Source organism: Melanerpes formicivorus, unplaced genomic scaffold (assembly GCF_026170545.1).
Source record: "Melanerpes formicivorus ecotype bairdi unplaced genomic scaffold, bMelFor1.0.p_v2 SCAF_26, whole genome shotgun sequence".
Classification (NCBI taxonomy): domain Eukaryota; kingdom Metazoa; phylum Chordata; class Aves; order Piciformes; family Picidae; genus Melanerpes; species Melanerpes formicivorus.
In genome coordinates this window covers 11933485-11948699 of record NW_027142378.1, presented here as the reverse complement: position 1 = coordinate 11948699, position 15215 = coordinate 11933485, and the positions used below count along the sequence as shown (strand labels likewise).

General features: G+C 53.4%; 1 protein-coding gene across 1 annotated transcript; it reads right to left on the bottom strand.

Moving 5' to 3' along the window:
* Positions 1–313: 313 nt before the first annotated feature.
* Positions 314–13849, bottom strand: LBH (LBH regulator of WNT signaling pathway). The gene is made up of 3 exons (XM_068153704.1): positions 13672–13849; positions 12778–12880; positions 314–2855 (listed from the first exon to the last, which is right to left on the bottom strand). The coding sequence occupies exons 1-3, from the start codon at positions 13695–13697 to the stop codon at positions 2655–2657; spliced, it is 330 nt and encodes a 109-aa protein (XP_068009805.1). The 5' UTR covers positions 13698–13849; the 3' UTR covers positions 314–2654.
* Positions 13850–15215: the final 1366 nt, after the last annotated feature.

Here is a 15215-nt window from a genome sequence, read left to right as displayed (position 1 = left end):
GACAGCCACCCATGGAGCCCTTCCTCACTTTCACAGCAGCTCTCACCACACTCACACACATGGCACCACCACCAGTCCTAGGCATGTCCTGGGTGAAGAGTGCAGGACCTGGCATTTGGCCTTGTTGAAGCTCATCCCATTAACACTGGTCCCTTGACCCAATCTGCCCAAGCCCCTCTGTAGAGCCTCCCTCCCCTCACGAAGATCATCACTCCACCTAACTTGGTGTCACCTGCAAGCTGGTCCCCACACACACACAGAGCCCAAGGACAGTGCCAGCCTGCTTTGGCAGCAAGAACAAAAGGCCAGGGAGTTTGGAAAGCATTTTCAAACTTTATTTACAACTGTCACAGTGACAAAAATGTAGTTTGAAAAAAATGCTAGCTTCTCCCTGAGGCTCAAAAAAGGATTACAGAAGTAGAGGATGTAGATCATACAACAAGAGGAGTTCTGGTCTGGGCTTCACTGGAGGGCTTTGTTCTTCAGGTACAACGAATAAGAAATATACACAATACTCCCCCCCAAAAAAAGAGAATAATTCAAATAAAATCAAGGATACAGACAGAAATATGCAAGTCTTTAGGGCAAGACAGCAGGTCTGAAGTCCAAGGATTGCCATCTCGTTGCTGCCCGCACAGTAATATCTTGGATAGAGAGCTTTGACTTGGTGGTACAGACGCAGACCGAGAGAGTAACACTTGAAGATGAGTGGCTGGTATGCAGGTGTACAAGCTCATTCCAGTAAGACAGCAAGACTAGAACAAGTGGTGCAGGTACAACAGCTGGATCCAGCACTACAGAAAATGGTATCACCACACCAAGACACCGTTGGGTGAGCAGCTGCCTGCCAAGGCGGGCAGGGAGCGCGGAGAGCCAGGGCTGCGCTGCCGGACTGGAGAGCAGCCGCAGCGGAGGAGCGCTGAACGCTCTCCTGCTTTGTGCCGACAGCTCCTCTCCCCCAACTCCAACCTGTCCGTAACTGTGATGCAGAGCTGATGAGTTATTGCCCTTACGTTGGAACACAAGCAAGACAAGACTGGAACAACCCTTGCCAACATGTTAAAAGCGGTTCCCAGCCCCCCCCCCCACCAGCGCTGAGCCACTCATGAGGTATTAAAAACACAAACACGCACATGTCCAAGTTGGTTTGAAGAAATGGAACCAGTTCTAAGCCAATGGGGGGGAGGGAGGGTGGCATTGGGATTATGAAAGTTTGGTTAAGGCCTTGACATTTCTTTTTTCTCTTCCATGATCCCAGTTTTGGTTTTAGGTGGTAACTGTTCTCATCCTATCCCAAGATCGACTGGCTCCCAAGCTGGTCCCCAAAGTTGCGAGATCCCCCTCCAGGAAAGCAGCGGGTAACCCTGTCTGGCAGCAGACTGGCCTCCCCAAACAGAGACAGATGGCATCTCCTTGAAGCAGGATATGGTGAAGAAGACAATCACAGGCTTCACAAGCCAGTCTGCACCTCATTAAAACACACCCATGAATGTTTCACCCTTGCTAGGAAGCAGAAACACACCTTGTCTCAGGACACCTGGCTCATCCTCTCCCTCCTCCAAACACTCCTTTGCCACTGGTGATCCACACTAGGTCTGGTATTTCATCTTTGAATTGCTTCCAGGTCTGGCAGCACTCCCCAGCACACACAACCCCAACCTGCCTGCCATGCACACTGCAAAGCTGGAGGAGATCCCCCACCCCAGCCCTCTAAAGCTCCATTGACCAGCGAGTCAAAGACACAAACCCTAACACCTCAAGTACACCAAGGTACGAGGTGGAGCCTCCACCCTCTGGGTTTGAGTGCTGTATAAGACAAGGCCAACCACAGCAGCCTTGGCAAAGAGGAGAGAAATAATCCAAAGGTGCTCAAACCTACATGAGCTCTTGCTGCAGACAAGAAGCGCCTTGACATCTGATGGGCACTACCTCACGCTAGCCACCTGCAAGATAAACGAGGGCCTGACAGCAGAGATGACAAGCAGCAGCCTAACATCATCCTGCAAATACAGCTGTTCAGCACTGAAGGGTCTAAAGGCAAACAGAGGGGAAGGAAACAGGCCTGGGAAGAGTGGCTGGCAAACAAGGCTCGAGGGCAAGAGCGAGAAACCCAGCTAGCTCCTAGGGACACGCGCATCACCCTAGGGGTGCCGAACCGGGGAGAGCGACAGGACCCTGGCCAGCAGAGCACTCAGCCTTGCTTTGCTGCAGACACCTCTCCACCTCCCAGCACACAACACGTAAGCTGTAAGGCAGGCAAAGCTGAGCCATCACAGCTCTGTTCTCACGCTCGCAGCCGGAGGCAGCTGCCGCTCACTGCCCCCAACTTTCCCTCCCCTCCCCGAGCTCCCCTTCCAGCGAGTCCCTCGCGCGGCCACCCTCTGCCATGTGCTTGGAATTCCACTGCTGCCTCCGCCTCGGAAAAGTACAGATAGTGATCTTGAGAACAGCAAACATTTCTCTGCGGTACTTCCTTCCTCAGGAGGTCTGCTGACAGCGGAGGGCTTCAGTTCTCGATACAGAGGATACAAAAAAACTACGATCTCGCAGGTGCAAAACTGAACTCATGTCTTTTGTGTTTAAAAAGACTCTCAAAAGAAGTGTGGCTCTTCCTTCAGAAGGGTGCAGTCCCTTGCCTTTCCCTCAGATGCCATTTATTGCTCCTTGTTGTCCTTCTTTGCATCTTCACAGTTTTCTTCCTCCTCTTCCTCCTCCTCCTCTTGCACGAGGAACTCCTCGGGTGGCCATCTCAGCTCACCGCTCTCCACGTCGCCCTCCGTCGGCTCCACCACGATGGAGGGCAGGCGGTCCTTCAGCTTGCAGTAGCGGTCGAAGTCCGAGGGATCGGGGAAGATCTGAAAGAGCCAAGGAACAGCCTGTCAGAGGAGCTGCCTTCACAGGCTCACAGAAACATGCAGGTTGGAAAAAACCCTCGGGATCGCCAAGGCCAGTTGATAACTCTACTCTGCAAGGCTCACCCCTAAACCAGAGCCCCAAGCACCACATCCAAACCACCTTCAAACACGTCCAGGCTTGGGGACTCCACCACCTCCCTGGGCAGCACATTCCAGTCCCTGACCACTCCTGCTGGGAAGAGTTTTCCTCATGTCCAGTCTAAACCTCCCCAGTCCCAGCTTGAGGCCATTCCCTCCTGTTCTGTCACTAATCACCTGGGAGAAGAGACCAGCAGCAGCCTCTCCACAAGCTCCTCTCAGGTAGCTGTAGAGAGTGATGGTAATGCAGTAAAGCACACTTCAAGCAGCCTTGGCCAAAACAGCCCACTCCAAGCACTTGGGTCTTTAAGGCAGACTAGTCTGGACACAAGAGTGGACTGCTGAGTGATGGGAAGGCTCTTGACCTTGTAAATAAGCTTCTCCCATGTCTCAGTACGGGAACTGAGCACTCTGCCCAAGAGGCTCCCAAAGCACATGATCACTTGGGCATCACGCAGCAGGCAGGCACCTGCCCTGTTGGATGTTCATCCAAACACCTCACCCCTTCCCCACCTTAGCATTGGGTGCAGTGTGCAAACCTGTGAGCATCTCTCAAGCAGAGAATCTGAGATCTCATTTCCTGCTACTGGTCAAGCACAGGCTTGTGCTCCAGGCTCTGCTGCTAGACAGGAGAGGAGGCACATGGTGACCCAGTGCTAGAGTGCTCCAGGTCCTTGCAGCAAGAGTCTGCATCTGGTGTCGCTCCAGGGCCACAGCACCAGACTGAAAGAGAAGTTCAGCTGTGCTTGAGGGAGCATTGTGGCAGTGTTCTGCATGCTACAGCTGCCATACCCAAACAGCAAAGCTCTGCAGGAGGACACTCATTTGATGGAAAGGTTGGACACTAGGCTCTATTGCTTTGGGCCTGGAGACACCTCTGGCATAGTCAGCAATTATTCATCATATCCCTCACACAAGGAACAGGAGGACTCCTTATCTCCAGTCCCCTAAAGGTGCTCAGAGCAGCTCCTCACCCCTTCCCTCCCACTCCTAGCTTGCCTTGTGGATGCACAAGCTCACACACCACAGTAGGGCCGGGGCCACTGGGATGCACACTTTGATCCTGCTGGCAGCTGAGGCAAAGGCATGGCTGCAGGGGAAGGTGCCAGTGCAGGGTTAGCAGGAGCTTGGCCTGACTCCACTGCTAGGTGAGCAGGTTGCTGCCACCTATAGGGATGCCCTGCTAGGGGAAGAGCATCGAACCCCAGCTCATGCAGACAAGAGCTGCTGGGTGACAAGAATCAGTTGCCACATCAGGTCCCCTGGCTGGTAACCAGAAGATTAAACAGTTACCACTTGCTTCTTTCAAGCACTCTTATCAGGGTGTCTCATCTCACGTGGCAGTTGCATGTAAACACCCCAAAGATGGTAACAACGAGATGCATTTTCCCCTCAAGGCTGGGGAAGAGGTGAGGAGCCAGGCACTGCTTCTGGAACACCAGCTGCACTCAAGGGGGCCCTGAGAGCATCCTTGCAGGGAGCAGCACTGCCAGCCTCCAAGAGGCACACTGCCCATGGGTGCCTCAGTTTGACAGCAAGATCTGATCTGCTTTGATACTTGTGGTTCCAGTCACAGAAGCAGGTTCCTCACCCAGGAGCCCTGAGCATTAACCACAGAATGGCTTGAGTTGGAAGGGACATTTAAAGACCATCTTGTTTCAACCCCCCTGCCATGGACCAGGACACCTCCCACTAGACCAGGTTGCTCAAAAGCATCACTCTCCTCATGCCAATCATGCAGGTACCCAACCCACTGGGAAGCCCTGGCCCAAATGCCAAAGTGGAACACCTTTCCAACTTGTTCTTCAGCCTAGTAACTCTTAACTACAGCATTAAGCCCTTGTAATGGGGCCTCTAAGAAAGATGAGCACAGCTTTAGCAGGGCCTGTTGTGATAGAACAAGGGGTGGGGGCTTTAAACTGAAAGAGGAGAGATTAAGCCAGGTACAAGGAAGAAATGTTTTACAATGGTCATGATGAAGCACTGGGAGCAGGTTACCCAGGGAGGTGGTAGAAGCCCCATCCCTGGAAACATCCAAGGCTGGACTGGGCTTTGAGCAACCTGATGTAGTTGCAATGTCCCTGCCCAGCACAGGGAAGTTAGACTAGACAAGCTTTAAAGGTCCCTTCCAATCCAAAGCATTCTGTGATTTGAAGAGATTTCTCCCTCACATCCAGAGCTTTGGGGCAGCCAGGTCACCAACCCGAGAAAGCCACAGAAGCACAGAATGAATCAGGTTGGAAGAGACCTCCAAGATCATCCAGTCCAACCAATCACCCAACCCTGTCTAATCAGCTCGACCATGGCACTAAGTGCCTCATTCAGGCTTTTCTTAAACACCTCCCGGGGGTGGGGGGGACACAACCCCACCACCTCCCCAGGCAGCACATCCCAATGGCCAGTCTCTCTTGCTGGGAAGAACTTCTTGCTAAGACCAAGCCTAAACTTCCCCCTGCACAGCTTGAGACTGTCGCTACTTCATGCTAAGCCAGGCAAAGCAACTGAAGGCAAACAAGGCAGGGGCTGTTTGCACTCATCCATCTGGTGCTGGGGCCAGTGGTGCAGAAGAGCAAGCGAGGCCTTTGAGCACATCCCTGCAGGCAGACACTGCAGTGTGAGCTGTTTGCTATTAGTCACTCCCAGCAACTGCTTCTTGGGAGTTTTTGTGGCTTCTGCATGGCCCAACAATGGCAGTTTCAGACACGTGGTGCTTTACTGGAAGTAGAGCTGGTGGCTCCTCAGCCTCAGCTCCTTATCTAAACCCATGACAGGGGGGAAAAAAACACCCAAGATACCCCCTTGGCATTACATGGTTTAGAAGGCTGCAAGGGGAAAAAGCAAGCAGCAGGCAGTGTGGTTCAGGAGGTTACATAAGCTGATAATTTCATGGAAATAGCCTCCTGTGCAAGAAAAATAGCAGCATAATAATTAAACTAACCTTTGGCTGCTAGCACTGGAAGCACATCAGGTCAAATTGGAGCCACTTCTCTGAAAACAGCCTGCCAAGCTATTTTCCAGAACCCAAGCAGCAGTCATTTCCTTACAAACAAATCTCCCTGAGATGTGGGGGGCAGCTTTTCTTCTTTAAATAATAATAGAGTAATGACCCCAAAAAAAATCCACCCTAGCACAATCTTATCTCCAAACAGCTGCAGGACAGGCCAAGCCCAAGAAGGTCAGGATTTTTTCCACTAAGTCATGCTTTTTAATCGTTGAGGCAGCATGAAGCAAGATGTTGCAACTGCACTTTCAAGGGGTGTGGACAGTCAGTGGAAAAAATACACAAAGGCAGATTTCCTTCACATGTGACGAGCAGGGTGACACAGCAGGCACCCGAGGAAGGAGGAAAAGGAGTTCCAGGGTAAGGCTGTTTGCACATCTGGGGAAGCCAGGTGGAAAAGTTAACCCCAAGCAGCCTCCTCACTCACTCCCAAATCAGCTCCACTGCCAGACTCTTCGTGGGAAAGATAAGCACCGGGTTCCTGCTGCCCCACACCAGCAGTGCCACTCTCTGCATTTGCTGCACCCATACATTGTCCAAGCCTGGTCCCACTCCAGATTTAGACAATGGGAAGAAGACAAAAACCCAACCCAAACCCCCAGACTCTAAAAGAACCTGCAGCAAGGTTCCCATTAGGAGTGCAGCTACTCAGCCCAGACCCCTTTGCACAGCAGTCAGGACAGCATGCCTGGCAAGTACCTGCTGCAAGCCCTTCTGCTCACATCACCCAGCTCAGGCACGTGGGAAGGCTCTGCTTTGCCCACCGCCCAAAGAGCCCAGCAGCAGGGAGTTGGCTCCTCTCCCCTCTTTATCAGAGGGACCCACCTTACACACAGCTGAAACAGATGCCTGCTTCTGCCTGGTCTGCTCAGTTGATGGGGGACAAGTGGCAGCCACCAGCAGGTTTTGAAAGCTACCTAAAAGCAAATTCAGTAGCCATGCAAAGGGAACTTCCTCCCCCTTGTGCTGCAGTGTAAGGGGCTGCAACTGGCTCCACAGAGCCCCAGCTCCTGGCCCAGAGAGAGACATTCAACCCCCCACAGAGAACATGTCACTCCTTGCACTACTCAGCACAGCTGGTTTTCACAGGCCTCTCCAGATTATATTTTGAGAGCTGCTCTCCTCAAGCACTGATCCAAGTCACAGACAAACCAACCAAACTCTTGCCTTGCAGCTGGAAATGGCAGTGAAAAGCAGGACTTGGAACAAAAGCTTGAAATGGTTCTAGAAAGATGATGTTTTGCCTCTGTTTCAGATGCTCTAGCCCTGCCATCCTGGGATGAAGCCTTGGCAACAAGAATGGAAAGTCTTCATTGCCCTGGGGAGGGCTCATGCCCCTCTCAGCATTCAGAGAGCAGCACCAAAAGCAAGAGAAATGTCAGACCATTAGGAGGATTAGCTCAGCACTGCCATAATCCAAGTGACACTTGCAAATTCAAAACAACTTCCACATCTGCACTCCATACCAACACCCATAGTTAAAATGCCTCTCTCCTCTCCCATGGGGCTGAAAACTATTTCAGTTGTATGACAGGGAGACCAAGGCCACGAGAGCTTTCCAAATTAAGTTAGTGGTTTGGTGGAAAGTTTTGCTTCACTCTGGTAATACCAACACGGCTGGAAAGGCTGCTCTGAGAGCAGTACCACTTCAGGTGCAAGGTCCTCCCCCAGAGGTACATGGATCGCTCCTCCTTCCACACCAGAGGGATCAAGGCAATATTCCAACCCCCCCAAACCAGCATTTAAAGTCTTTAAGCAAAACTTCACTGCCAGGGCAAAGCTTGGGAAGCTCTATTTAGGAATACTTCAGTCCTCTCCTGGTGTCCTCTTGGAGAGGTTTGCCAGCTTTAAGCAGCAGTGCTAACACATTTGCTCACAGAGGGCATGACTGGGAACCCAGCTCGAGCCAGGATGGCACACAGCAGCCTGTGACTCAGGTTTCTGAACTATGACAACTCCCCAAGCACAGACAGATTGCCCTATTTTGGGGGATGATGGCAAGGGAACTTCATACATGATAACAGCTTTCCATTCAGAGTAGGAAGGCATCAGGTAGGGAGGGAAAATATGCACTGAGATGTTCCAGTTAGCTGCTACCTTGGGTTTGGTTCAGGGGAAGCCACTTTTTGCACAGCAGAGCTGCAAGCACGATTAGTTTGGGCTCTGTTTATCCCATATCCTGCTTCTGCCTTCATTTGAGGTCCCAGACCCTGGAATGCACATTAGCTCAGCATATCAATCTTGCCCACTAACCATCCAGCAGATGTGCTGTGTGAACAACTTGCCCTAAACTTGCTTCCCACCATTCTGCAGTCTCAAGATCTGCAGCAGCAAGAGCCAGGTCTGACACAGGACTTCCCTTGCACAAATGCAGGCTGTATGGACATGAAGCACCTCATAAGCAAGCAAGACAGCTACAGAGGAAGCTCAGTTTCCATCCTTTGCCCTCAGCCCCAGGTCAGTAACATATTGGTCTGGCAGTTTAGTTGGCAGAATGCAGCAGATGCAGCCCAAAGCACTCAGCACCAAGCACCACAGCTCCTTGGTGCTGGTGAAGGTGTTGCATTCCCCAAAACACATCCCAACAGGACAACTGACCCATGGGACTGCATGTGGTGGTGGGACAAGGGACAGTGGATATAAACCAGAGCAAGGCAGATTTAGGCTGGACACTAGGGCCATGGTTTAGTGTTGACCCTTCAGTGATGCGTCGAGGGTTGGACTGGATGATCTTGGAGGTCTCCTCCAGCCAGCTGTATGCTGTGAATCATTAGGCAGAAGCTCTTTACTGTGAGGATGGCGAGACACTGGAACAGGTTGCCCAGAGAAGGTGCGGACACCCCATCCCTGGAAGTGTTTAAGAACAGGCTGGATGAGGCTTTGACAACCTGGTCTAGTGGGAGGTGTCTGTGCCTACAGCAGGGGGTTGGAACTAGATGGTCTTCAAGGTCCCTTCAGACTCAAGCCACTCTGTGATTGTGACAGTCACTGGAGGCAGCATTAAGCCTGTTTGCCCAGGCTCAGCCTGCCTGACATGATTCACAGCTAGCTGTGGCTGTGATTAACCTAGACAGATCCCAGCATGATGCGATCATGACTTAAAGAGCTCAAGCTCCCCATGACAACCAAACTCCAGCTGATGGCATGAGGCAAGCTCAGCCTCCACAAGCCAAATCTCCTAAAAGGTAGCCCAAGGTCCTCCAGGGTCAGCAAGCTGGCCAGAGAGCTGGTCTGCAGCCAGGCAGCACGCTCAACTCAGGACACTGTCTGCTCAGAACAAGCACTTGAGGCATCAAAGCATTTTCAGTTGCACTCAGGCCCCCACTCCACTTCCAAGAAGCAAGGCAGGATTCAGGTCAAGGAACTGTTTTGACAAAAGCTCCCCATGAAATCATTACTTCAGCCTTGGTTTCAGTAGCACCATTCATGCTGCTGTGAGATGGCATCAGAGGACAAGCTGGCCAGGTGCTGATGAGAACAGGTACATGCAGGGGCTGGAAAGCAGCAAGCAGTACATCAGCTCTGAGCGGCAGTGGAAAAGGGACTGGCTCACAGGAGACTGCCAGGCAGGAAGCAACACGAAGCCCTCCAAAGGCACATCTGTTCATAGCAGGGGTATCTTGAGCCATCAGCTGCATTTAAATGAGTTTTTTGTTTAGTAAGTCCCATGGGAATTATGGGACATCTATTAAAGATCCAGAAATAGCTCTTCACTGCAGGCACAAGACCCAGCATGACATCATCCCTTCAGCTGCATCTTCTGTTTTGTCTGTGCCACCCTGTTGTGAGATTCATGCCTGAATTTCACCCTCCACTTCTGCTCAGGCCTTTTAAGAAAAACACAAGCCTGTCAGCTGAGCCATCTTCAGGAGGCTCAGAGCAGCTCCGGCTCGTAAGCACGGGAGGAAAAAGCTGCTTTGCGTAGAAAGGTTTTGAAATGAGCACATGAGCTTACTTGTGCTTAACTGGGCAAGGGCACCTCTGTGCTGAGGGAGCACATTGCCCAGGGAAACTGCACAAATCACTCACCCAGCACAGGCAGCTCCCCTACCACCAACACAACTTCTGCAGTCCGAGCTTTCACATCATCTCTTCAAGGGCAGCAGGGGTGGCCTGCCCACCAAAGGCAGCCTGCCCACCAGAGGCCAGGAAGCTTCACCAGGAGGGTGCACACCTTCAGCTGGGGGCTAGACAGACACCCCAGGGGGTGAGCAGAGGCACGGGGGGTGGAGAAGGCAGCAGGAGAAAGCTGACAAGCCAAGTTCCCTCCAGCAAGGCAGGCAGCAGCCCTGAAGTTCAGTGAACTCCACGGCACAGAGGAATCGGACTGCTGAAGTTTACACTCAGTCATGAGTTTATTTGCTTCCTTGGAAGCAAACTGAGTAAAGACAGAAATCTTTTGAAGCAGTCCTGTTGGTAGGACACTTGTCTGCAGCAAATACTGATGTGCTGTACAGTTCCAGCAATGCTGCTGTACCACCTCCTCTGGTCCACACAGCTTCATGTCCACATAGAGAGGCAGGCACAGCCCCCAAGCTAACAGCTAGCATCCCATGGACCAATTAGCAGGCAGCCCCAGCTCTACACAGCCAGAAGGGAACAGTTTGAGGCCATCTCTGCAGTAGAATAAATCAAGTTCCATCACTAGAACAAGAGAAATTAAGAGATTGTCTCTCCCAGTTCTGGTTCCCCTTTTCTTTTTGCCTCTCACAGCCAGCCAAGGGCTGGTACACTCACATCATGACTGCTCGGCTCTGCTGATGAGTGGAGGAAGATGCTGAAGCTCACAACAATGAGCCTCAGTGTAGGAGCAGTCATGCTCCATTAGCCCTGTCTGCCTCTGAGTTACTGCACTACAGCCCTCAAGCCAGCACGCAATTCCCCACATAGCATCAGCAAGAGGAAGCACAAAGTGCCAGTCTGAGGTGGAACAAAGAGTTCATGGTGTGATTCACATCAGATTTCTCCTTGCTGGTCTAAACTTGAGTTTTCAACCCTTCAAGGATGCTTTCAGCTTACTTTGACCTAGACTGTGACATTCTTTGCCCCGTAGCCAGAGGAAGAAGGCTGAAGCCTGCTCCTCAATCCTCTTTTCATTAACCTGATTTAGAGGCAGACCTCATACACAGCCCACACACCACTAGTGCCCCAGGAGGATCTTCCATTTCAACATCCCAGCCCTTGCTGCCCCCAGTTTGGCTTACATCAAGGTGAAGCCCTGGGAGGCATTAGAACAAAAAAGTCATCACTAGATGGCTAGAGAGAAGATATCCAGGATGCAAAAGCCCTGCATAGATATGAGTCGTCAGCATTTATGACTCACACCTTCAGGTTCAGATGATGTACTCAAAACTGAACAGGCCTGTTCCCCACTTGGCCCAAAAAGACTGATCAAGGTCATTAGCACTTGGGGAAAAAAGGATAAACCTCCTTGAAGCAACAGTTAGAACAAGCAGGGCACCTAGATCCTGCTTCTCCCTGGACAAACTGGGGATGTAAATAGAGGCCTTGGACCGGGCTGGGTTAAGTCTTCCCACAGGGTGACCCTTAAAAGACATCTCGTGCAGGCTAGCTGGATTGCTTCAGGTTTAACCACTGCTCTTATTTGCTGCACACCACCTCCACAGGAGGGGAAAGAGAGGCCACATGCTTTCCACTAACTCAGGCACTGAAGCACAGCACAGCTATTTCCACACACAGGTGGTAAACCAAACATCTTGCACCGACCGGATGCAGGATTCTGACCCCCAGAAGCAGCAATGCATCCACACACCCCCTTCCCCTCTCCTCAGCTTTAGGCTCTGGCCTGAAGTTGAGCAGCTTTCATGCTCCAGTGCACGTTTACTGCCTTGTAGCTCCTCTTTTCTGGATGAAAGTACATAAGCACACAACAGCACACCTCCTCTGAGGGCACACTCGGAACAGCTGCCTCGGTGCAGGTTGTGTAACATCTGCAAAGGAAGAGCCCTGCACCAGGGTCTGCTGCTGGGACTCCATGCACAGACCAGATGCCAGTCATCTGCCTGCACTCAGCACCTTGTTAAATCCCATCAACAAGTCTCCTGGAAGAGTAAGTAACTGTGAACCTAGCAGGCTAAGATGCACAACTTGCCCTTTGATTAACTGTAAGCCAGAAAACTAAAGGGATATTGAGGCGAGAGGATTAAGGCTCAAGCCAGTTTCTAAGACCACCTTGTTGCCCCAGCATTGATCTGGAGTTTAACAGCCAATCATATTTTCCAGAACTTTCAGAATGAGTGCATCCCATGCCTTCAGAGAGGTATCTCCACCAACATTTCAAGGCTTGCTTAGACTGTCTCTGCCTCACTCTATCTTACAGAAGGCTGTTAACCCTCTCAAGCCGGTCCTTTGGTCGGGAAAACCCAAGCAATAGATCAAAAAGAATCTAAGAGAGGTATAAATAGCTCCCTCCTCTAGGTAGGGCACTTGTATGTTGTGTGACAGAGATCAAGAGCCCTCTCAGCCTGGGGAGTGGTGCAGACCCTTCTTTCAGCTCCCTATCTCCCACTAAGCCCCCATGAGTGCTGAGTGAGGGGCTCAGTCCTCCACCAGCAAGCCCTCTGCCAAGTCGGTCCGATACCCAGGGATATTTTAGACAAGCAGCTCCTGCCAAGCAAGCATTCCAGTCTGTTGAGTAGTTCTCACTACAGCAAGACCTGCTATTAGGTCAAGCTTATGGAGAGGTACCTCAGCCCGAGTTTGCAGTCCAGCCCGGGCAATTCCATCAGGGATTAAGCCTAAGCAGCCAGCAAGAGCGCTTACCTGATATGAGAGCCCGTCCTTGCGGGGGCTTAGCCCAATCTCCTCCATAGCTGGGGTGTTCATCATCACTTCAGTCATCTCAGCTGACCTCAGGTAATCAGAGCTAGAAACAAAGGACAGCATTCAACTGATGTGAGGGGATCAAGGAGGGCTGGGCAAGGCTGAAGCAGCACCGGGAAAGAGGAGCCAGCAGGAGAGGCTGTCGGCGGTCTATTTCTAGTCCCTTCCTTCCTGCCCCCTCCCCCTTTGGAAAGGGATGGGAAAAAAGCCCTCGTTAACGCAGCGCTGCATCCCTGTCCCTAAGAGCAGCTCCCGGACTTGCTCCCCAAGAGGACGCAGCTCAGGAACACCTCCACAGGCACCGGCAGCTCCGGTTCACGTTGAAGTATCCCCCAGCTCTGCCCTCTGAGGGGGGGAAAGTGGAAAAATAATTGAAAACAAGACTGAACAAACGCAGAGCTCCTGGGGAACTACTGCTTTTCATACTGGTCTTATCTCTTTTGTTTTCTCTCGCGTGTGTGTGTGGAGACTGCTGTGCTTCAGCTGCAGCCGGCTTGTTCGCCACCTTCCGGGACTGCCACAGCGGCGGAGCGCAGGGCACGGGGTCCAGCGCTGCTTTTGCAACCTCTGGGGGCACTTCCAGTTCGGGAAAAGCCAATTCCCACAGCTCCTCCATCGCGGGCACCGCCGCTGCCACGCTTCCCCATAACCACGTCCCGAGGCTCCCCTCCCGGGGCACACACCCGGGCGCCTGGAAGCCCAACAGATAACACGGGAGCTCCGCTCCAGCCCCGCCACGACCACGGCAGCGGTCCGGGGGCCACGTTCCGCGCCCCACCCCCCCAGCCCAACCCCTCCGCCAAGCCCCAGCCCGACAGGGCAGCGCCCACTCACCAGGGCAGGGGACACAGGACAGACATGAAGTCGCGGCGGAGGCTGCCCCGCGCCCTCGGGGGTTGGAGGGAGAGCGGCACCAGGGGATGCTGCTGCTGCTGCTGCGGGACGCGGTCGCGATGCTGCCCCAAGCTGCCTACCCCTCCCTCTCTGAGTGCCGCCTCCTCCCGCTCTAAGCCTGCCGCCGCCGCCGCGCCGCTTAAATGGCCCCGGGAGGCGGCGCCGGGCTCCGGCCTCGCCCCCCCGCCTGACGTCACCATTTTCATGAATGGCTTCGTCCTGCGCCGCCTGCGGGGGGGGGGGGTGCGCGGGGCGGAGGGGGGGGAGCGGGGGGGGGGGGTGCGCGGGGCGGCGGGGGGGGGGGGTGCGCGGGGCGGCGGGGGGGGGGGTGCGCGGGGCTCGGGGGTGCGCGTCCTGGGGCTCGGCTCCGCTCCGCTCGGCTCGCCGCGCCCGGTGCGCGGGCAGGACTCGTGTCCTTCCGCCCGGCCGTCTCGCCCCCGAGCATCTGCCCCGGCCCGGGGCTGGCTGTCAGCCTGCCTGCTGCTGATGGAGGCCTGGGGCTGGTCCTGCCCGAGGCCTCGCACATGGCACGCACATGGCACGCACACTGGTGGCCCAGGGAAGGGGCAGTGGCCTCCCAGTCCCTTCTGTGCCCAGCAGTTGTAACTGGAGTAGAAGCAGAGTGAGGAGCCTCAAGAGGCTGAGCTGTGTTTAGCAAAGTGGCTGTGAAACAGTAATAGGGAGGTACAGGAGAAGGTGAATCCAGATGCTGCCTGGGCAGATCACACAATCAACCAGGTTGGAGGAGACCTCCAACATCACCAAGTCCAACCAATCACCCAACCCTAACTAATCAACTAGACCATGGCCCCAAGTGCCTCATCCAGGCTCTTCTTAAACACCTCCAGGAACACTGACCCCACCATCTCCCTGGGCAGCACATTCCAGGGGCCAGTCACACTGTGAAGAACTTGCTGTGAAGAGGGAGGGGAAGCCACTCTCCTGCCTCCCCCACCAACACTGAATGACTGGAGAAAGCCTGGGCACCCCAAACCCAGCTGAAGCCTTGCATGCTGGTGCTTATGCAGCCTCCAAAGGACGAGGCTGTGCCCCCCAAGCAGGTGCCTGCTGGGCACTGCTCTTGGCCACAGGATAAGCCAGGCCCAGTAAGGCTGCTGTGAGATGCTTGGTGGCTTTGGGGACTGCATTCCCCTCCTTTCTCACCTAGAGAGCAGAGCCTTGCTGAATGCTGGCAGGTAAAGTTTAGCACAGGGACTGGGTTTGTGCCACCTCTTGCTCCATGCTTCTCTCAGACCTCTTGGACATCTTCATCAAGGACCTGGATGAAGGGACAGAGTACATCCTCAGCAAGTTTGCTGATGATACCAAACTGGGAGGAGTGGCTGTGCTGCCACTCAGTGAGACTTGAACAGACTGGAGAGCTGGGCAGAGGAAATCCAAATCGAATTCAACAAGTGCAGAGTCCTACACCTGGGCAAGAATAGCCCCCTGCACCAGCACAGGTATGGGGCTGGCCTGCTGGA